A 24,412-nucleotide genomic window follows, 5' to 3' on the forward strand; every position below is an offset into this window, starting at 1 on the left:
TCTTTTTGTGTAGAAACTTTTTAAACATCCTGATTTTTCATTGCAAAAGGCTGAGGGATCATCTGTAAGTTCTAAGTTTCTAAACAATACAGTGTTAAAATTCTTATACAAAGGTAGCAGATACTAGTCATCTATTGTAAAGTTTGTATTTTGAACATTTCTACTAACAGAAATGCTAATTCATCTATATTTCTTAACCAGTTTTCAATGTCACAGATGACTATTTTCAAGTTGACTGTATAATGAAGAACTCTAAACTGCAGGTGGTATAAGTCTACAACATTGGCACAAATAGTGCTGAGTCACATATAAAGCTAAGAAAATAAATGGTTTCAACATAAAAGGTTTTACTTTCTCCATTTGATTAGAAAGTCAATCAATTAGGTAAAAATTGACCTTTTGCTTTATGAAATTTGAGAACAAAAAGAGTGTTTGTGTGGTGTCTAAAATAACATAGTTAATGGATATTTATCAAGTTCCTTTAGAAGTAGGTAGGAAATAACTTATGAATGCTATAAATATTTATTTATTGACATCCATAAAACAAAGTAAATTATACTGAATATGGGAATATTTTCCCTCCTTTATTTATACATATACAACTAAATTCTAAAATTAGTCCAAATTATCTCTAAATTAAATTTATAGGCAACATTTTCATGGACAATATCTATTTTTTGCTACATTCCCTTTCAGACTTACGTGGGTTTTGCTTGTTCGTTTGTTTATTTGTTGAGACAGAGTCTCACTCTGTTACCCCGGGTAGAGTGCAATGGCGTCAGAGGTCATAGCAACCTCAAACTCTTGGGCTTGAGAGATCCTCTTGCCTCAGCCTCCTGAGCAGCTGGGACTACAGGCATGTGCCACCTTGCCCCGCAAGTTTTTCTCTATTTTTAGTACAGATGTGGTCTCACTCTTCCTCAGGCTTTTCTCGAACTTCTGAGCTCAAGGGATCCTCCCACCTCAGCCTCTCAGAGTGCTAGGATTATAGAAATGAGCTACCACACCTGTCCCCAGACTTAAGTTTTAATGTCTATAAAATGTCTACTCCTTTTTAAACCAAAACAGGCTAAGTAGCATAGGTTATTTTATGCCTTTTAGCTCATCCATTCTGCCACAGGATATTTTAAAAAATAATCATGAATGTTTCATTGGACTTACTCCTTAAAGGCAAAATTCTCTTTATAGATTATAGTTGCTGTGTGAGAAATATATACAAAAGTAAAGTATGTAGGACTAGGAATGTGTATGCATTTTCTATTCAAAGAAAAACTACTCTCTGCAGGTGTTCAACGTTTTTAACAGCAGAGGAACTATTAGGCTGTGAGTTATGAAGGGTACACACACAGCTAATACAGAGCAGAGTAGATATTAATTCTATTTCTGATTGAAGTCCAAGCACCACCCTTACTTGTGAAAAAATCTTAGCAGTTTAAATAATTTTCAATTGAACAATAAAATAATTTAATGGGAAAAGGATAATAACTTAGTATGTGTGCAATACATACTCTCCTATATCAATTTCACTTCATCATTCAACACCTCCATGGCACAGACATAATTACCAAGACTTCAACGTTGAATAAAGTGAGGTACACTGGATAAGAAAGGGAGTTGGCAAAGGCAGAGGGATCTTTACACTGTCCTTGAAAAGGGTTACAGGATGCTGAGATCATAGTTAAAATATGTAAAGGCCAATAACGTAACAATTTTGATGACAAGGGTGGATCTACAAATCTTAGGGAAATGACCCATTCCAAACCATCAGAAGTCAACTTCCTAGGGTGTACTGAGTACTCCTGGAAAGTAGGTATGCTGCTCACCTCCCTGTTTGTTTTTTACAGTTGTATCCGTCACTGATGGATTGTTTCTATGAGCTGTTCCTGATCTAACCTCCACCTTCTCTTCCAGCCCTGGGCCTTCGGAGGTCGAACTCTAAGGCTACATCAACAAGCTTCTTTGACTTCTAGATTACAATTGAGTTTGGCCAATGGGTAATGCCAAAACCACATTAATACAGAGAGAACAAAGTCTACAAGATCAGTATACACTAGCTCTTTCCCTTAATAAAATGCCACACCTGTTATCAAACGGTCCTCTTTAAAAAATTCAGGTTATGGGGCCTGATACCTGTTTTTACACCCTTTGGTCCTCCACTCGTATCATCCCTTATGGCTTTGCTATGCATACCATTTCCCTAACAAACAATCACCTTATTAATATGTTCTCAACTTACGCAAGACCTATGCACCCTTATGTATTTATTGTTTGCCAGGAAATTGACAGATATGACGATCTTTAAACCTTCCTGGTAAACACATTACTATCTGAGAAATATAGGTGAAAAGAGTGTTTCTAGTATAATGCTATTATTGTTCTAATGATTAATCATGTTTGATATTTTCATTTCATTTTTTTAGGGAAGAGGATATTTTTAGATGAAAGGAATATCATTTCAGCCTGTAAAAAATTAACATGTTTCCAATGGAAAGATGATATTAAGTATGAATTATTTTAAAATGTTGAACTTATAGGTTTGTCATCTGAACATTCTGATCACTAGAAAATTTTTTTCTGCTATAATACAAGGTAAAAAGGCCTCTAAATAATAATTGCTATTCATTTCCTTGGCTAAAATTGTAAACATGTCAGATCCTTATTCTTATAACACTTAAACACGAGCAAGGCACCCCAAATAAACAAAGCTCTTCTTTTATCCTACATCACGCTCAATTACACCTGTGGAATATACCTACGATTGGTTTTTCTCTTTGACATTTCCCATTTGCTCTTCAAAAAGATTGACTTCAGGGTGGCGCCTGTGGCTCAAAGGAGTAGGGCGCCGGCCCCATATGCCGGAGGTGGCGGGTTCAAACCCAGCCCCGGCCAAAAACTGCAAAAAAAGATTGACTGCAGAATTCTGCCCTCCTACTTTACAGGAAACTCCAAGATAACCAACAACTGCTTTTTGCCTTTCCATATGTGTAATTTTTAGGCCCACTCTTATTCTACCTCTCAGAAACATTCCAGGCTGTGAATACTCTCTGATACTTAAGGCTTTCTACCTTTGCTTTAAGGGAACCACTCTCCTGCTTCCCTTCAATGTCTACGACCATGTCTTATCCATATCTTCCACATTTGCCTTTCTGAAACTGTCCCTTAAATGATCCTTTAGATGCTGTCTCTCATCTGCACCTACAGCTTCATCGTCCTATGCTGAGGGCTGTGCGTATCCTCCTATTTCTTGCTCCCGAGTGCAAGATATACATTTTGAACACACCCATGTGGAGGTGTCCCAGGTATCACAAACACAACACACCTGAAAATGAAGCCAGAGCCTTTCCCAGTAAGATGCTCTTCTCCTGCTGTCGTTCCTTAGCTCAAGAAATGGCACTTGACCTGTCCTGATGCCAAATGAGAATCTTGGAAGAACTTCTCAATTCCTTTCTCTTCTTTATTTCTTCACTGTCCCTTAAACCTATCTGTAATCTTTACCTCATGGTCTAATCAACAGGTTTGCATCTGAACTGCACTATCTCCTCACCAATCCGTCTTCCTCCCTCTAGTCCATCCCACAGACAGTGAAGCACAGTTATGCAGCACTGGCCTGAGAGTGGGGGGGGACTCTGCACAACCTGCTCTCTGCTTATCTCTCCAGAATCCTTTCCATATTTCTCACTTGACTCTGCTCTGGTAATACCAAAAGTTTCGCTCAAACACCTTACTCCCTGTTACCGGAACAATCTTCACTTGAGTCAAGCCTCTCTGCTTTACCTGTTTAACGACTACTTGCCTTTCCAAGGCTGACTGTACAATCACTTTTCTTATTAAAACATCCAGGCTCCCTAGCACCAGACGTAGGGAGTATCCTGTGTGCTCTACACGCTGTGTGTTTATCTCTGTCACAGAAACGGGCATCCAGTCTTCCCCATTTTCTCTTGCTACTCTCCTTCAGTAACATATCGACATCTACAAGTGGGGCTGGGATGACGTCACCTCCACCTCCACCATCACCGTCTGACAGAGGATGTGGCCTCAATGAGGCTCTTAGAATGTAGCTTTGTGAATGAATCGATGAATGTGAATCTATAAAATGCCATTCTAAATCAATAAGGGAGGACTCCCCAAGCTATCATGCCTTCAGATAGTTGGTGGATTGTGACCACTGAATGATTCTACACTGTAATGCTGGTCTAGCCTTTTGTCCCTACTTTAATTCTTATCCTGGACTTATTTCCCTTTAGAAGCAGGACTTCATATAACTAGTCAAACTCCAATTTTCCAGTGAATGCCTAAAATGACAAGGGCACAGTACTTTCCTAAGCTTCTCTTTAAATAGCATTCTTATTTGGAGCCAATACCATATGACTGTATTGAAGTTAATATGATTTCTATCAGCCAAATTACATCAGAACCCTGATGGGAACAGAGATAAGTAATTTGGCAGGCTTTCTCTTTTCCATTCAACTCCATTTGCTTACCTTGCCTCTAAGAAAATGTTATAAGACCTGACAAGTTGGCTTTATCACAGAGAGAATTTATGTGTAAGAAATAACAGGAAGATAAAAAAACAACTCATAAGCCTAAACCAGTAAAAGAACTTCGCTGATTGAAGGCCAATGCCTTTAAACATTCAAAGGCCATCTCTTTTCTTTCATTCATCTTTATTCCTTTTCCAATAGTTATCATAATTCTGGATGCTCATACTAAATAGAACCCTGAAATAGTCCTATATTTCTTTCTATCTTCTCCTTTAATAGTTACATTCCAAACTGCTTTTTACTAGTCCAGAAAAGTGTGATCATTAACACATGGTTTGTGATGGTTTATGGACGCCTCTCAATAAGAATATAGAACAGAGGATATAGAATAGAGGATATTAGAATATAGGATAGTTAAACATAAATATAAGCAAGCAAATATGTAATTACATATAATGGGGGTACTTGGATTCTACAATTATGTACTTGCCTTAAGATGTAATTACTTCTTAACTATTCATGATATTCTTCCTTCTCTATCTGACATTTTTTATAATAAAAATAGAAGGTACAGAATGAAGAGCTTGGGGTTAATACATGCATCTGCTCAATTGTATATTAGGTATTCTTGACTTCATTATGGGTGATGAACTAAAATTGATAGCACTTAATGACCCCAGGATTGGACTGGTAGGAAGGAGCAAATATGAGATTCAAATCCATGTCCTTGAGTCTTTTCCATTCCAAGAACTCTTAATGACATGGCATCTATTTAGCTAATTGTCCAGACCCGACCCTTAATTATATACAGTGGTACCTGTGTAAGTTGACCACCCAAGTGACTATAACAAGCTGGCCAACATACAGAGGTGGTCAACATAAGGAACCAGCGCTACTGTACTGATACGTCCATGGGGTGCATGTCCAGTCTATGAGAATTAGGTCAACTTAAGGAAGTGGTCCATGTAGGGAAGTGATCAACTATAGAGGCTCTGCTGTGCATATAATCATTCACATAGATATTTGTTTCTAACCTTTTACTTGAGCCACTTCATGAACTTTTATGGTGTAAAGAAATTGTAATCATACTACTTTAAACCATTTCCATAAACATGTGTTAAAAAGATAACAAATACATAAGGGCATCCCCCATGGGAATGATCCTGAAATGGCGTAGGAAATGAGATAGGTTTAACAGACATTGGTGTGACCACAAACAGAGCATTTTCAGAAAGGAAGGGCTGCTGTATGCTTTGTGTAGCAACACAACACACACAAAAAACTGTTATTGATGATACGGTCATAGTAAGACTCTACAGAACATTGTTTTATCTGTCAAGTTCTCTCTACTACTTCCAAACAGCATGCTAAGTTAGTGAAAATAACTTACAGCAGCTAGATTCATCTTCATTAAAGTGACAGTCAGACACCCCATCACATAGCAGGAGGGATGGAATACACTTCTCTGTAGCGCACTGGAACTCCATTTCCCCACAGAGCTGAGGAGAGGGGCTGAGAAAACAACCCATTTCATCAGAGCCGTCTCTGCAATCTTCCTGTCCATTACACTTCCCTGAGAGAGGGACACACTGGAGAGTGTAGATACAAGAAAATTGATCAGCTTCACAGAGCACTGGCTGTGTCGAGACAGGACCTAAAAAAAAAAAAAAAAAAAAAAGAACAAATCAAGGCATTTGGCATTAGAGGAGTTACCACTCCATCCTGTGTTGAAACATTACGGATACATTTGTTCTTGGATAGAAAAAAAAAAAAAAAAAATCTGGGCGGCCCCTGTGGCTCAGTGAGTAGGGCGCCGGCCCCATATGCCGAGGGTGGCTGGTTCAAACCCAGCCCCGGCCAAACTGCAACAAAAAATAGCTGGGTGCTGTGGCGGGCACCTGTAGTCCCAGCTACTCGGGAGGCTGAGGCAAGAGAATCGCTTAAGCCCAGGAGCTGGAGGTTGCTGTGAGCTGTGTGATGCCACGGCACTCTACCGAGGGGCATAAAGTGAGACTCTGTCTCTACAAAAAGAAAAAAAAAAAATCTTATCAACTCAAGTAAACTAATTTCCAACTAGGAATAATATGAACCCCACGAAACATGAAAATATGATTGGAGAATATGCCTTCCTCTTAGGAATAACATTCTTTAAAAGGGGATCACAGAAGGGAAAACTGACGTTTCAAATTAAAGAAGAAATTTTGATTCATGTGATTCATGTGCCTTTAGTTAGAACATTAAGTCAGATGTTCCTTGAGAGTAAAGACACTTTTACAGAGTAAATGAGGTGTGCTCATGGTTTTACAATATAAGGGAATTGTTAGGATATCAGTGTAGGGTTTCCTATTTCTTTAGCCTCCACCTGAGGAGTCTGGTTCCTGAGACCCTGTCCAGGGCCATGGTCTTGTCAGACGGTGCTCTGCCCTTCCATCTTTATTACCGCTCCAAGGTCATGTGCTAGCAAATTGAAAGTACGGATGGAATCACAGTTTAATCCAAGATATTACATTTGAAGGCATCTTGAAGATAATCTGATTCACACCCAACCATTTTAAAGATGAGAATACTGAAGTCCACAAATTTTAAGTAACCAAAGACCCAATGTTAGTTAACAATAAACTTTCACTACGTGAAACTTTTCTGCAGCCTAGGTTTGAGTCCACATTAAGTTAAACGTCAAGCAGAGGTTGCTAACTGATGTTTCTAGAGGTCAGAGAATGTATGTGAATAAGTAAGATTGCACTAATTTCCTGAAACAAATTAGTGGAATGGTTCTTATATCCTGGATTATCTCTGTGCTAGTTAACAAGGGACTCATCAATATATTAAGGAGAAAAATAGATCCAGGTAAGAGAGGAGCCAGTTCAGGAATAGTTTATTTCATTTTTTTTACATTTCAAACATATGTTGGGGTTAGATGACAACAATTTGTACATAAAGATGGTACAGCGAATTCATTCTACTGGGTATAAAAATACAGCTAGATAGAATGCACAATATTTGATAGTACAAAAAAGTGACTATAAACAAGTTGGGGTGTACTTTAAAATAGCTAGAAGAGTGGAATTAATATATTCCTAACACAAGGAAATGACAAATGCCTGAGGGGATAAATACTCCAATTATCCTTACTTGATTAATTCACATTGTATGCCTGTATCAAAATATCAGATGTACCCTATGAAAATATACAATTGTTATATACCCATGATCAAAATTCAAAAATCATGAACTGCCTAAAGGTAGAGCTGATAAAAGATATGCAAGACCTGTATCTTGAAAATGGGAAAATATTGCTGAGAGAAATCAAGGAATTTAAAAAAATGAAGCTTGAATATTCCTCTTCCTCCTCACTCAGCCAATAGCATAGGTCTATCTGGAAGGCACTTGACTCCGACCCTCTGATCAGACTGGTGAACTTGAGTCTACACGGCCACCCTTGGTGAGTCTGTTTACATGGAAATGCACATATTCAAGTGGAAGAGATGTGGATGTGTGACTTCGTGATACCTAACTGCCTGAAATCACAGTAACATACATAATTGTAAAGTCACAATGTACACATTCTAAATTCAAACTTAGAAAATAAATTGGATTTCAATGTTATACGTATATATATGTTGCTCTTTTGATAATTAACCACAGTCAAATAAATAGTTTCTCTTCGATCTTTTCATTAGATTAATCTCATGTTTAAGGAAGGACAGGCATCCTTTATTTTATTTTCTTCTGAAACATTTTATGCGATAAATTTTCATCTTTATGAACTCACCAAAGATCAAAAAGATTTATTTATTTATTTTTGCACGTAATGAAAATCTAGAACTGACTTTAGCAATGTATCTATTACTTAGCTAAGCTAAGGTATTAACCTTTTCTGAAAAAATACAAGAGAAGCAATTTTCTCACTTCAAAGACAAACACTGAATGCTTATGTCCCCCAGCTCCTATTCACAATGGGTTATGTGCACATGTGCATATATGTATTTGTTTATAATTTTTTCCTTACAATCAATAAGTAAAAATTAAGCTCTCTCCTTTATTTGCAGGTAGCACTGCATTAAATTCTAGAATCAGTTTTATTGAAAGATAGTCAGAACTCACTTGATCTAGGCCCTCCTATTAAGGAAGACAGTGGGCTTGTACTATTTATAATGGATTCTATTGCTAGGTCTGGCAGAGGTTACAAAGGAAGTGGCTAAGGGCAGAGAGCAGGACCCGAATTGTAGCTAGGAACCAAACTGCAGATGGGAACTGTTCCCTGGTGGGAACATGCATAGTAAGAAGTTCCTAATGACCTTTAATTGACCTAGAGTTCATTACCATGTAATTAGCATAGCATGATGAAGCTTTTGTAAAGGATTCTGCGGAAGACCCAGGCCTAGAAAGGGAAATTATTATATACCTAACCCATTAGGTAACATGTTATGTAATCTGTTTTGTAACTTCAACCTGTCAATCACCTCAAAGGTGGAAAATGGCAACCAATCCTGCCAGGAGAAAGGCGGGAGAAACTAGTGAGCATATGAAAGGCAGGTTGTGCTCAGACTTGCAGGTCTTTCTCCACTCTCCACTCAGGGAGACTGCCTTGTTCCTCTGTCTCTAGAATGGATTTTCACTTTCTAACACTTACTATAGCTTTCTTTTCCACTCTTACCTTGTATAGTTTCTTTCTTTTTCCTGTAATAAGCTATTTGTATGGGATTGCTCTATGTCTGGATCATACCCTCATTGGCTCAACTTGGTACCATTACTCATTTCTTGCCACTGAAAACCAGGAAACATCTAGATAAACCTAATGCTATCTTGCACTGTCCAGATTCTTCCATCTAGGTCAAGGTGTCCATACCCTTAGCTTCTGGGAAGTTGCCAAATAACATCTCATATTTGAGTACAGTTCCAGAAATCCCCCTCCACCATCACCTGCCCTCCCAGGAACAGCTCCCTTCACTGACTGATGAACTGGGGATAAGATGGCCTAGGCCTTGAATCTCCATGTAAGATGTCTAAGAAGGGCCAGGGCAGCTCCAGAGCTCCCCACAGCATCAGCTGCACCTGCACCACAGCTCACCCCTAATTCTGTTTCCTTCCCTCCTTGCAGGGATGTTCCTGAGAGCATTTCCAATAACCTTCTACATTACAATCTGCCACAGAGCTGACTTCCCAGAGAACCTGATTTACAACACTATCCAAACATCAAAAATATATCTAGTTTTAAATTAAATCCCGTCTGAATTTTTTCTTGAACTTTCCTCTGAAGCATTTCTGCTGTAGGAGGAATAGGAATTAGGCCTCCGTAGGGGAGTCTAGGTAGGCTCTTAGCCAGAAGCTGTCCTCCATTAGCTCAATATTTCTTTTAAGTCCCTTGCTTTACCCTAATGGAAATTCTGTATTCTACAACACAAAACATCCATGCTTTCTCAATATGAACAACTTCCTTCAGGTGATCAAAAAAGACAAATACTCCTAGAGGAAAACCGCATTTTCTTTGATCTGAACACCCCCTGTTGCATATGTACTTTCAGTGCGGCCACAATAAAGGTTTTTCTCTGTAATTTTAATTTCAATGAATTTACTCTTTGCTTTTACCCATGAAGGTTATCTAATTATTATAGAAGGATCACAAGTTTTCAGGGTGTTGGAATCAACCATAAACTGTATCTCATGCCGTAGTTCACAATTAATTTATTCTTTTTATTAGATCTGATCACATTATACAACTCTTTTATCTCTGTAAAGTAGGAAAATATTAATTGCTTTCTTTTTAATACTCTAATAAATCCCAGTAGTACCTGAAACGTATGCTACTGAGTGAAGAAGCCAATTTAGAAAGGCTTCACACCGCATGGTTCCAACTATATGACATTCTGTAAAAGGCTGGACTGTGGAGACAGGAAAAAGATCAGTAGATGCCAAGAGTTTGGAGGTGGGAAATGAAGCAGGGAGGAAAAGAGGAGGATCGCAGGGGATTTTAGGGGGGAAGTGAAACCATCCTATAGGATACTACAGTGGTGGATACGTATCACTATAGATAGGAGAACCTCCATAGCTGACCCTGCATTGACCACCTCCTTAAGTTGACCCAATTTTCATAGTCCAGACACGCACCACATATACTCAATGGAAATTCCTTATGTTGACCATCTCTATATGTTGACCAGTTTGTTATAGTCCCTTGGGTGGTCAACTTACAGAGGTTTTACTGTATCTGTCCAAATCCATAGAATTTTTAACAGTAAGAGTAAACTCTAAGGTAAACTATGGATTTGAGGTAATAATGATGTGCTATTTCAGGTTCATCTCACCAATTTTAACACATGTAGCACTCTGGGGCAGGATACTGAGGGGTAGGGGAGATACATCAAAACTCTGTACCTTCTGCTCAATTTTGGTGCAAACCAAAAACTGCTGTAAATTATAATGTATGTACAATATATGCACATATAATCGCATTTCATCTATGTATCTCAGTACCAATATCGCTTACAACCTATGTTGTAGCCTATGGCCATGTTTGATATCTCTCTCTTAAAAATTCAATGTTCTAATTTCTCCAAATCCTTTTTAAAATGAAAGATCCAACATTCAAAATGGACAATACTTTGACAAATGTAGTATGCATCAACATTGGTCCATTTCTTTCTATGCCCAATGAGCTCCTTAGTCAGACTGAACGGCGAGGCTAGTGAATGCACAAGGGTAATGGTGTCTGACCAATCCTAACAATGGTCAACTTCCTCGGAAATGCACATTGTGGTTCATTACATGAGAGACCCCGTGGGAGAGCGTCGCATGCTCAGTACAAAGCCAAAATTCATATCAGGAGAGAAAAATGAAGTAGCACATTCTAAGTTTATAGAATCATTTTCATATATCCCAAAGAGTCCCATTAAAATAGAAAGGATGAAGAGAAGAAAGAATGAGAGAGGGACACTTGAAAATGTTGGTGACTGTGACGGAGGGAGAGAGAGGCGGGGAGAACGACACTCTACAGAAGTGTGGATCCACTATGACAACACGATTCATTACATTTTGGATGTTTTGTGTTTGTTTTGTTAAGTCAACATTCCTCTTTGACAACACGATTCATTACATTTTGAATGTTTTGTGTGTTTGTTTTGCTAAGTCAACATTCCTCAAGCTACATTTGATTGGGGGTATTATATACAGCCGATACTGGGAGCAGGAGGAAGAGAGAGATGTCTATGAAAGATTAGTTTATGTGCTTCAGGAGACTGCATCCAAAAAGACAGGACCACAGGTTTCAAGTGTGTTGGAATCAACAATAACGATATCAGCAATATCTAATGCAACAGTTTGCTATTGACATATGCTTCATGTTCAGAGCTGACTCAAGGCTGTACCAAAAATAAAATTATTTTCATTCTCTTGTATCCCACCAACTGTGCTTCCTCCAGTGAGAACAAGGGTATGGATTTAGAACTGTCATCTGGGAATTGTACGTAAGTCATATTCCCTTATCTATGTGGTACTAATAATGTGACAAGCACATGAACATCAGCTGTCCTGTGTTCCAGCAGAAAATAGGTTAAGAAAGGCTGCTTTAGGGTTGAGGGGATCAATGAACAAGTTAAGAAAAGGGATTCTGAAACAATGGAAAAAGCTCACAATTAAAGCTGTGTACTAATGCCACCAGGAATTTGCAATTGCATCACTATAAAAGTATCTTTACCAGGTCATTATCTTTTTTTTGGCCCAAAGCTGTGATTTCACATAATTTGGACATTTTAAATCAGATGGGACAAGTTTTAACCTCGTTTTGGGAATACAGTGAAATCTCAATGCCCAACAGAGTTAATAGTATGAAGTCTGTGTTCAATAAATATTTCTAACATTGATGAATAATAAATCAAAGGTTAAAATTATACTTTCCATTATAATTGACATGGAGTTAGTAACCAAAATGGATAAACTAAAGAATGCATTTGCTTTTTCTATTAACTTAATAAACCACAAGAGTAAAAAGTTAGATCAGCAAAATAGAAATGAGAAAGATTTTTTTTTTGAAAAAATTACCATTCTGATATACAGAGAGTACCAAAAAATTTTTATACATTTTAAGAAAGGAAAAACCTGTATTAAAATGGTAATACTCATTAGATACTGATAACAAAAGATGAATACAAGTCACACTTGACTTCTGCAATTACAAGAGATGCTCCAAGTATATACATAATATAACATATAATACATAGATAACATCTCTTATAATGGGTATACATTTTTGGCACCTTAGTATTTGAATATAAATCTATAATTTAATAACCAAAGTTCTCATTCATTTTATATGGATCATATGGGTTTTTATACAAATCGTTTTAGAAGTTTCATGAAATTTTACATGAAGAAATTCTACAATCAATGTGATACATACATTTGTAAGAATAAATCTGCCATTTTGTTTTCTAATAGATCTTAGAAGAGAGGAAAGGAAATACCTTTAATGAAACCCACATGGGAGTCTGGGCATGGTGGGTCATGCCTGTAATCCCAGGACTCTGGGAGGCTGAGGTGGGCGGATTGCCTGAGCACTTGAGACTAGCCTGAGCTAGAGCAAGACCCCCATCTCTTAAAAAAAAAAAAAAATCCAAGCATTGGGGCAGGGGCCTATAGTCCCAGCTACTTGGGAGGCTGAAGCAAAAGGATGGCTTGAACCCAAGAGTTTGTTTGAGGTTGCTGTGAGCTAAGACCATGGCACTCTACTCTACTGAGAGTGACCAAGTGAGATTCTTTGCCTAAAAAAAGAAAAAAACAAAGAGGAAAAAAAGAAAGAAAATAAACCTACACAGGATAAGATTTAGGAATTGGCCTTGCCAACTAACTTCGATATTTCCAGTAACTAAGACATCTCTCTGATTACCACATTCCACTTTGCTCCTACTATGCAGACAGTTCCATTCCCTGACACTGTGGGTGTTTCTTTGTCTTCCTATGGGATCTTAAGTTTCATTGTTCACTTACATTGGCACAGCAGTGCAATTTATTTCTTATAGCAATAAAAATTATTTCATACTCATATTTTACAGAGAAATTCATAATTTACAGTGAAATGAAATGTTCTCATGAATTTTATGTAAATTCGGTGAAAATCTGAAGTTCCTGAGGATGATTTAATGGATTTTTATCTTTATGATTAGTATTTTTAGTGAAAGAAAAATGGATTGTCTGTTTTGAAAGGAAAAATGATGCACACGGAACTTCAGTTTTAGAGAACAGAAATTAGGTTGTTGCCAAGTCATGTCCCACTCAATGGGATAGACAGTAAAAACTGCTCACTGTAAGATATAATACATCAGTCCTAAGTTAGTAATTGTTTCTTTCTGGAAGGTATTTCATTATCAGCATGAAGAAATATCACATAAAAACATTATGGGGAGGAAAGAAGATTATGATTCTTTAACTGCAATTTATAAGAAGCCTTGGTTTGGGGTTATTAGGAATTACAATTTTATGCTTATATTTCCACAAGAGGCCTTTCTAAAGTATACGAATATTAATTTCTTTTCAATTTAAAACATAGTCATTTCTAATGGGGACCCACAAAATAATAATTTCCATCTTTTTATTTCATCTCCATACATCTATTATTGTAAATATTCCTGGAGAGATGAGCTGTGACCTCTGTTTGACTAATGACAATTGGAGAGTCTTGGCGCACACGTGAGTATAGAGAGTTGGGAGCACCGGTTGGGTGTGAGTGAAAAGTCAAAAGCCTGATAGAAGGGCTGAAAGTGAAAGAAGCTGAAAATTTTCCAGAGCTGGATCCAGGGTGGAAGGTGGGAAGTGTCTGAGAATAGATGCCAGATAGAAAGTGATCATTATTTTCAAAGTGAATAGATAATGGCTAGTGAAGACCGATGCTAAAAAAAAAAAAAAGAGAGAGAGAGCTGGAAGAAGTTCAGAATATAAACACACCTACATGCACACTTAAACATGTGCATTTGTGCAAATGTGCGAGTATACACGGGTAGACACACCCAGGCAGCTTCCTTGCACACAGGAGGCTACTCATGAGTGGTAGAAACTTTTGAGGTGACGGCTGGGCAGGGCAGAAGAGGCCGCACAAACGAGAAAACACCGGACTGAAGTGGAGGCTGGAAACCCTAGTACCAGAGTCTCCTCTTTCCCCTCCAGCACTTACATGGGCTCTAGACTTGAAAGAAAAGCAAGATAGGAAGAAACCGAATGTTTTGTGAGGCCTTAAAAGAGTTATCACTTTTACCCAACACCAATATTTGCCACTATTGTAGAGGATTCCTTCCTAATCAAAAATACCACCGCAAATAACTGAAATTGCATCGATGTTGAATTTTCTGCCTTCATCTAACCCCAAATAATCTGAAACGTATGGGAAAATGGTAAAAATACATTAAAAATATGAAACGTGCGGATAGTTGCTGGTCATTTCTTTCGCGTCGTGAGGTCCTGGATACCCACATGGATCACAGATTCACTCCTGTCTGATCATTTCCAGATGGTGTGATAGTTCCTGGTCTGTCATATCCACCGGTGTGGTCTCAGTTACACGCAATGTACTTGGCTCTAATTGAACGCTGTGGCCCACATTTACTGCAACTATTTAATAGTTAAAGAATCCCCCTAATCCTGACTTCTAATGTTGGGGCCAGTTTTATTAAATACATTTCTATTTTAATTGAACTTTCGCATTGCTTCCAGCACGTTTCCCAAACGAAGAACTCTGTTCAAAACTGGCTCTCCAATGCCTCACAGGGTTAAGTTTTTAGTTGAATTCCAGCTAAAAACTTGTCACCTGATGTGGGCTTACCTGTGCTCATGCTCTGTCCCACAAAACCCTAAAATTGCAGAGGAAACAATGAATATTTCAGCTGATACGACAAGCATTCTATTCTTGTCTGGCTAGTGTGGGAGAGAATGTCATTGTCCGCCCTATGCGCGAGAAAGCTTTACTCACAGAAATTACGAGTGTGTGTTTTGGTACCAGTCAATGATTAGATCTTCCTCTTTCTTAGTGCAGAATGTTGGGAATGGACAGTGGGAAGCCATCTCTGTATCATACCCCATAAATACATACAATGTACATAACTGAAGGAAATTTAGGAGGTTTACGTAATCTTTGAGGTGTGAATAAATGTGAACCTCTCCTTGAAGACAGATCCTGAATGGGAAATGGGCTAAATTTAAAATAGATCCAAGAGCCATTTGCTGGTGTGGGGAGTCACCCAGGTACTACGAATTTCCCCCAAGCCTGCACCTTTTTCTCTTTCGGACTTTCGGAGTGTCCCTGAACCAACCAATCAGAGCTGCCTGCCTCAGCCAATCAGAGCTCACCTACCTCAGCCAATTAGAACTCAGCTGTGTCAATCCCAAACTGTGCAAGTTTTAGATCCTTCCTCTGTGTAAGTGGACCTGACTGGGGATCTGGGTCAGCACTTTTGCCATAAAATCTGAGCCTTCCTTTTGTTTTCTGGAAGACACCTTCCTTCACCTTTGTTTTACAGCTGTATCTCCCTGGTTTGCAAACTTTTCATTGAAATAAAGTCTTTTTGCTCCAAATTTTGCTCCAAATTCCTTTTCAGGAACTTCTGTTCACTGAGGGACTAGTGTTCAACTTCAGAGACACTCTGGGCACAGTTGTTTCTACCTGTCTTAGGAAGGTCAAAGGAGAGAAAAGTCGTTTTAGTGAAGTGAGGCACAGAGAACACTCTAGAGTCAGTTACTGATACCATTTCAGAGACCTTTCAGGTGTAAAGCCTCAGCTACCTCTATAATCCATCAGCACCATTGGCTGTGACGTTCTAACTTCCAAATAACAGGGCATTGGCATAAAAGAGAAACATAGCTATGCTTAAACTAATAGTAACTCTTGAGGAATACGTAAAGTAACTTAACCTAATGTTAGGGTGTTGTATATTCTTGTATCATTATTTAAAAAAAAGTTATTTTTATTTTTTATTTAAAAAACCACAGTTCTTTAGACTCATTTCTGCCTTCCTAACAGAAACAATTTACAGTGATAATATTAAATTGTGTTGGATAATCTTGTTCTCTTAAGTAACCTGTGTTCTTCAGATTGTTGGTCAAACCTGACCAGCTCAAACATGAAGATGGAAGCTAAATTATATATATGTGGAAGACTTCGGGAGACATGCCTAACACCTAACCAGTATTACATTAGTTAACATATAATCAGAAAAAAAAGGACAAAAAAAATAAAGTCTGAATATTTTAAATATTAGATAGCCCTTTACAATGGTCAATCATCTGTTCTCACCTGAAGAAAAGTCCTTGCCATGGGCCTGTCACTACTTTGGACTGCTTTTTTACCAAAACCTGGTAATTTCTCTAACCTCATGTTTTCTATTTTGAGCAGGTTTATATTGTTGAAAAATAAAGTCTCATACATGTATACACAACTCATTCTTTGTTTAGCCAAGAAAGTTCCCCCTTCCAGATTTCTAGCTATTTCCACAAAGAATAACCAGTACTTTCTGGGCAAAATATTCTTACATGCCAATATGATGGTATCAGAAAATCTGGTCATTCTGTTGAAGTTACTTGTTTTTCTATTTGAAAAAAAATTTTTTTTTCTTAAAATTTAGATTTTTATAGTGAGGTAGTCTCACTTATTTATTCTATTTCTCAGGGAACAAACAAAGTTGTTTTTATGACGTCTAGATGCTTCCCAGAAAACAACATATGTGTTCCAGGGAATCAGGAAAATTGTAATAAAAGCAGATTCTATTAATCCAAGAGAATGAAACAGGGCCAGATTGACCCTGGCTGTGAAAAACTCACAGAATCCCTCCGACACACTTGGCTTGGTGAAATACTTGGAATGCCGAGCCTTTCTGAGTGAAAATAAGAGTCAGAAAAGGTTAAGATAATTTCTAAAAGTGACTAAGAATTTAGGGATTATTGTTTCCATATGGTAGAGACTAAATTTCCATATTATGATATATATATATATAATATATATATATATATATATATATACATACACACCCGCTACACAGTAGGACCTCAATAGCTGACCATCTCCCTACACTGACCACCTCCACAAGTTGACCTGTCACAGATTTGACGTGCATCACACGTATGTGTCAGTACAGTAGGCCTAGTTCCATAAGTTGACCACCTCCGTGTATTAACCAGTTTGTTACAGTCCCTTAGGTGGTCAACTCACAGAGGTTCTACTGTGTGTGTGCATATATATGTCACAAATACATATACACATTATGTATGTGTACATATTAATGCAAATATGTTTATATCGTGAATGTCATTGTTCAGCTAAAAGCATTCATCTTTAAGTCAGAATGTTGGGACAGGGATTTGAGTTTTATTTTCAGGCCTAGTATAAGGCACTTGTCAAATTCAGGCTAATGGAATGTGGTTCATACTGTGAGTGATTTTCCTATGGTTGTTGTTTGGATTTCTTACTCCTAATTCAACAAAATTCCTTCCAGCCTGATGACTGCCAGGAAACCAACTGAGAGCCACCTCTTGGTATAACAGGCAAGTTCAACCAAAGTTTGTCAAGCAGGGAATTCTGGGTTTGCTCCCTTGACGTGCTCATATATTAGCATTTAATGTCATTTTCCAACTCCAATATTTTTGCCTTTCAATCCAACATCCTTTCCAGGAGTAAAGAGGAATTATCCTTTGACAAACATTAAGAACCACATGATCCACAATAATAGATTTAAAATCTAATAATATTCTATAATCTAATAAATGAATCAGATTGATTATCATTTTCTTCCAGCTTTTGATACATTCATCACTAACTATTCATTTTAAAATAAGGACTTTTGATCACTAACTCAACCAAATGTATAAGACTGACCCTTAGACTGGGCATGATGGCTAACACCTATACTCCTAGCACTCTGGGAGGCTGAGGTGGGTGGACTGTCTGAGCCACGAATTCAAGACCAGCCTGAGCAAGAGTGAGACGCCCATCCCTACTAAAAATGAAAAACTGAGGCAAAAGGATCACTTGAGCCCAAGAGTTGGAAGTTGCTTATGAGCTATAATGCCACAGCACTCTATAAAGGCTAACCAAGTGAGACTCTGTCTCGGAAAATAAATAAATAAATAAATAAATAACTCTGGTATTGAAACCAAGTTTTAAATAATTTGTCTATAATTTCCATGATAGAACATACACAATAGATATTCACTCTGGATTACCTACTGACTTTAAATTTATTTTACATTTTTGTCAATCAACCTTAACATTGAAAATTACTCAGTCTTGTTCAATTTAATGAAAAGGAAAGCAATGACTATGTTGATTTTTCAATGTGTGGGAACTTAAAATGACAAAAAAAAAATCTACAGCTATCAAAAAATACTCAGTAAGATATGCAGTAGAGGAATTGCAAAGTTCAGGCTAACATAATCTGAAAGGGTGGCTTCCTGTGGGAAAGACTCAGAGTAAGTTCATGCAGAAGGTGGCTTTTCCTCTGCCCTTGAAATTGGAGAAAGATTTACACAAGAAGACATTAAGAGCAGTGTGTTCCAGTCTCAGAAACAGTGGGACTAAAGTCACGGCATGGAGGATATGGGGAATGACTGGAAAAAGACAAAGGGTCCTCTCTAAAGGGATCATTTTTATAGACAGAGAGAGATAGATAAGAGCTGTACTAAAGGATGAGAAATGATTTAGTAGGCAATTGAGAACCATTAAATGTTTTTCTTCTTCTTCATAACTTATATGAGTTTATGTATCCTGATTAGTTTCCTGCTTATTTTTTCTCTCACCATTAGACTATAGACAGAGGGTTTATTAATATTGGTTAAGGTTACAGTTTGGCCCAAATGTTGCAGAATATTCAAGTTTAAGTCTGATGACGTGAAAAGCAATGGCCACTACCCAGAAATGCATGATGTGGCAATGAGGTTTGACAGAGCAATTCATAAAATTCTGAAGTGTGGACATAGGACTTGGGATGGAGAATGGTATGCTTCGACCAGCACTGTTCATTTTGGAGGAGTGATACTGAGACAATTAGAGAGTGTTTGTACTGATGGCAGGGAGTAGATAGCCAAACTCTCAAGGCAAGTATTCAAAAGTACTGGCATCGGGCAATCTTGCCCCCTGAAGTTGTTAACCTCATTTTCTTGGCTTGGACTCTCAGCCTTACTTTTGAATTTTGGAGTTCTCAAGTACCCTTTCAATAAAATTACTTTTTGCTTAAATTAGCCCAAATATTATTTTCTTGCTTGCAATAAAATATTCTTCTGGCTATTATGGTGACTAAGGAAGATGAAAGGCCAACCTTTCTGGAATTGACAATACAAGTGGGATTGAAGACTAACTTTTTAGCTCTACATGTGTGAGTAAAAGTTACTTGGCCATTACAGTGATTCTCGAGAATAATAACAAGGCCTTGGATTAGATTTGGGGCAGTCAAAAGGAAGTGAGGGGAAGAAAAAGATGGCAACATTTATAGAATTTGCTCTCTGAGCTGTACTGAGAGTAAGGAAATGGATTAGTAAATAATAACTGGTTTCAAAGTGGATATTCCGAAAACGTACAACGTCACTAAAAAATGAATGGTATTTCCTTATGTGTTATTCATAACCAAGAGAACTGGGAGGCCTTCTTCATCAACTGAAACAACAGGTACAAACACTATGTTCTATGCCTTCCTCTGCTTCCTCTTCTGCAAACCCAGTCTCATAAAGGATTAAGCAATCACCTATTTCATTTTCTTGATGACATAATATGGGCTAAGGAGCTAAATGACATGCACAAAATTGAACAAGTACTTAGTGGCACGATTATGGTTTAGATCCAGGCCTCTAAAATTTTAAGCTAGGCGTTGTCTTTCCACCAGTCAAGAAAGCCACACAGAGCCTGTTGGACAATTCACAGAATTCTTCCTCTCTCTCTCACTTTCACTCACTTGCTCTATTTCACTGTCTTGCTCTTTCTTTCCCCCAAAAATGAGGTTGAAAACAAGACTTTAGCCCGTGAAAAAGATACCAGATAAACTCAATTGATTATTATTATTATTTATCTATTCATTCAACAAATTTATTTCTCTTGTCATCACTTATTGAGTGCTTACTACATAACAAGAATTCATCTAGCTATACAGAATATGCCTATATTGATCACGAATGACAAATATCTCTGCCTTTAAATAATTTGCATTAAAGAGATTACGCCTGATCTGAAATTATTCCTTTGTACAACTCAATAGATAGGAAACAAGGAGTCTCTATTCAAAAATTATGTGAGAACTATTCTTATTGACAGTAGTCATATACGTAAACAGAAGTGATAGCTTTCTATGCCCCTTTAATTCCTTACACATTTCATTCTTTATTTATTTGCTATTAATATATATTTACTAAGTCAAGATTTTCTATTAATATATATTTACTATGGCAAGATAAAAATGTTGCCATAAGATGATATTTCTTTCCTTAGAACTTGTATTCACTCTCAGAAGATCTATTGAAAATCAATTTTCTTTCAGTTCAACAACAAAAATTCTACTTGGGAACAAAATGTCTACAAGGTTAATCTCCTCAAAGTGGAATTTGCTTAGCTTTTAAATACATCACAGCATCTCTTGCTATTTACTGTATTTACCTAAGGGAGTATTAACCTCTACCTGTTTCAGTTGGAAATGCTAATAAGTGGAAGACTAGATGTGTTAGGACTTAATTAAACTTAGTTAAGTTTTATTCTTAAGCTTTGCACAATGATTCCTCACTCGCCTGAAATTGTTCATGCAACCCTTTATAGGAAAGGTACGTTTGGATAACATTATTTTCATAGGTGAGAAATCAGGCCCAATGGGTAGAAAGTTGGTGTAATGAAGATGTGAACTAGTTCTTGGGTATAAAGTAGACCCCAGTGTTCCCAGTTGTATTAATTTCTTAGGATTGGCTGGGTGCAGTGATTTACACCTGTAATCTGAGCGCTCTGGGAGGCTGAGGTGGGTGGATTGCTTGAGCTAAGGAGTTTAAGACCAGCCTTGAGTAAGAGGGAGACTCCATCTCTACTAAATATAGAAAAATTAGCCAGGCATTGTAGTCAGCGCCTTGTAGTCCCAGCTATTTGGGAGGCTGAAGCGGTTTGAGCCCAAGAGTATTTGAGGTTGCTGTGAGCTATTTGAGGTTGCCCAGGAGGGGCAGTCTAGCCTGGGACAACAGAGTGAGACTCTGAAAAAAAAGAAAGAAAAGAAAAAAATTTCCTAAGTTGCAGCAGCAATGTCTCACAAACTAACTGCCTTAAAACAATGGATATGTATTTTTCAACAGCTGTAGAAGCCAGAGGTCTGAATTCAAGGTGTTGTCAGGGTCACGCTCCCCCTGAAGGCTTTCGGGGAGAAGCTTCTTACTTTGCTGGCCCTCCTGGGCGTGTACTGGTGTGTAGAGGCACTATGGTAATCTTCGACTCCTTCATCACACGCAATTGTCTCTATTTGTCTCTTCTCTTCTTCTAAGGACATCTTCATACTGGATTAACGTCTCACCCCACTCCAGAATGACCTTAAGTTGTAACATAACGACACCTGCAAAGAGCTTATTTCTAAATAAGAGCAACATCTGGGGTCCTGAAAAGGGCCTGGATCTTTGCAGAGACAATGTTCCATCCAGTAAATGAGTAAACTCCTAAGTGGAAATCATCCGCTCTCCTAGCCAGGGCTCACCTCCGGAGGGTTGTGACTACTGATATTTTCCCACTTTTTAGAGTCCTAATAAAACTATAAAATACCATAGTTTCATGCAATTTATAATTCCACATGCATCATTGTTTCAAATACTTTACCACTTCTTACACAGTTTCAAAAAAACCAGGGTGCTACCAGCCTTGTAAAATGTTTCTACCATCATGGAGACAGATGTGATCTTCCTTGTTTCAAATGATAGAGGAAAAACAGAAAATGCCTTTTACCCGTGGAAGCTCCGATGGCTAAAGAAAAGGGACTTTATACATTGCTGTACTTTCTGAGCCCCGATTTCCCTCTATGTACAATGAAGCTAGAATTGAGCCACCCTGAGATTTAAACGACACTATCCTTAGAAAGTGCTTGGCACAGCATGAACATTCAGAGAAAAAATAAAATAATATCAATACATCCCTCTGTTGACTTTCCATTGTTGGAGATGCTTTATTTTACGGGATTTGCCTCATTTACAAAACGTTGCCCTGGGAAAAGGAAAGTAATCAAGGTAAGACGGAAAAGTAATATTGCAGACAGATCGGTGGGGGTGGGGCTGCCGTTTCAAGTGTAATTTTCTAAATGGAAAGAAAAGTACGGGCAACTTGGGGTGACAAATACTATTGTTCTACCCTCCTTTATTATGGGAGTTTGTGGGGGGGTGGGCGTGGACATGGTAGAAACAACAACAAATGCCTAATGGGAGGTTGAAATGGAGTTTAGAGTTAGCTGTTTTTAATCTTGGGATGTTAATCGGGACCTGAGCCAAAGGCTGGTTTGTTAAACATACCAATCTAGAGTCTTGCTATAAGATCTGGAGAAAATCAGATCCAAGTTAATTTAGCTGCCTTAGTTGATTTGTGTCTAGACTAACGAAGGAAAGGCAAAGAAGTAAATAATTGTGATGGTATACATTTTTTTCACATTCCCTGAGGGCTGAAAGGCTGAATGATGAACCCACATAAACGAATACCAAAACAAAACAAACCAATAAAACAAATGACAACAAAATAACAAACCTTAACTTCTGTTGCCTGCTTTATTCAATACACATCATTGTGGACACTATCAGAATTTTTGCATTTTTTTTAAACACCTGGAAAACTGCATCCACTTCTGGGCATTTTCAGTAAATAAAAAAGAAAATTTGACAAGGAATGTATCAAAATTTGAACTCTTTTAAATTTTGTGCAAAAATAATGCTTCCTTTATCTAAAATTATTGGGAAATGAATTTTTCCTTGCTAAGTACTAACATTTCAAAGATCATTTTTACCCAACATCTCTGAGGCATACATAATTACTATTTTTTCTTTCCTTGAAAGTTTTTTAAAAAGTCATGAGTTTGTTGGCTGCTTTCTGCAAAGTCCAGGCAACTGGAAGAAAAGAGCTAATGCAAAACTAATTCTACATGAGTCATTCTAAAGACTTTGCTCCAGAACAGGGAGAGAAAAATCAGATGCCTGAACTACCAGCACGGCTCACTCATAAGCTTTACTCTGACTGATGGTCACTAGTTTGCACAAGTAAAAAGCAGTCATACACAGTCTGTCTTCACACCTCTCAAAGAGTTCAAACTAATGGGTTTATTAGTTGGAAAACTATTGGAAAAGCAAGATTCTAAAAAATTAAAACAAATCCATTGATGCCACAGCATGTTAATTCCAATAAATAATTTCATTTGGGGAATAATTAAAACCATGACTTCTCCAAAGTATGTGATTCCTAATTATAGATATCATGACTGTGTGCCTTTACTTTATAAAGTGATACGATTATCTTTGTCCAATTATAAACAACATAGTTCTAAGCAGAAGAAAAGAAAAATCATCCACATTACTATTTGTCAGAGACGGATATTACTATATTCTGCAGGTTCCTTCGGGCTTTATAGACAGACTTTTTTCTGATAGCTAGCTTATTAACATTGGTTGCCACGCTTTTCTTTATCATTTTCCCATACTTAGCAATAGACGCTATAGTTTATGTGTTGTATGGTTACAGCTTTCCTATTCACCAATCTATTATCAATATTGTTTACTCTATACCATAGTTTTTCAGTGGCTGAATCATGTAGTCAACACTTCTCAAAAATTTTCACCATAATACCAGAAATCATAGGCGAGAGGATATCCGTACTAGCCTTAAAGGATCAAAATTTCTTTAAAAGTTTACCCTTTATCTCTGGTATATCACTCACTATTAGATTTGTGCCTACTTCTATGACATTTATCTTATCATA

General features: G+C 37.6%; 1 protein-coding gene across 1 annotated transcript in view; it reads right to left on the reverse strand.

Moving 5' to 3' along the window:
- MALRD1 (MAM and LDL receptor class A domain containing 1) overlaps positions 1–24,412 on the reverse strand; it is a 513,794-nt gene that overhangs the window by 89,709 nt on the left and 399,673 nt on the right. Inside the window, exon 34 of the mRNA XM_053573250.1 lies at positions 5,872–6,135. Within this exon, the coding sequence (XP_053429225.1) occupies positions 5,872–6,135 (264 nt within the window). The remainder of the gene's footprint in view (positions 1–5,871; positions 6,136–24,412) is intronic.

The sequence above is a fragment of the Nycticebus coucang genome, chromosome 20, assembly GCF_027406575.1.
Source record: "Nycticebus coucang isolate mNycCou1 chromosome 20, mNycCou1.pri, whole genome shotgun sequence".
NCBI lineage: Eukaryota > Metazoa > Chordata > Mammalia > Primates > Lorisidae > Nycticebus > Nycticebus coucang.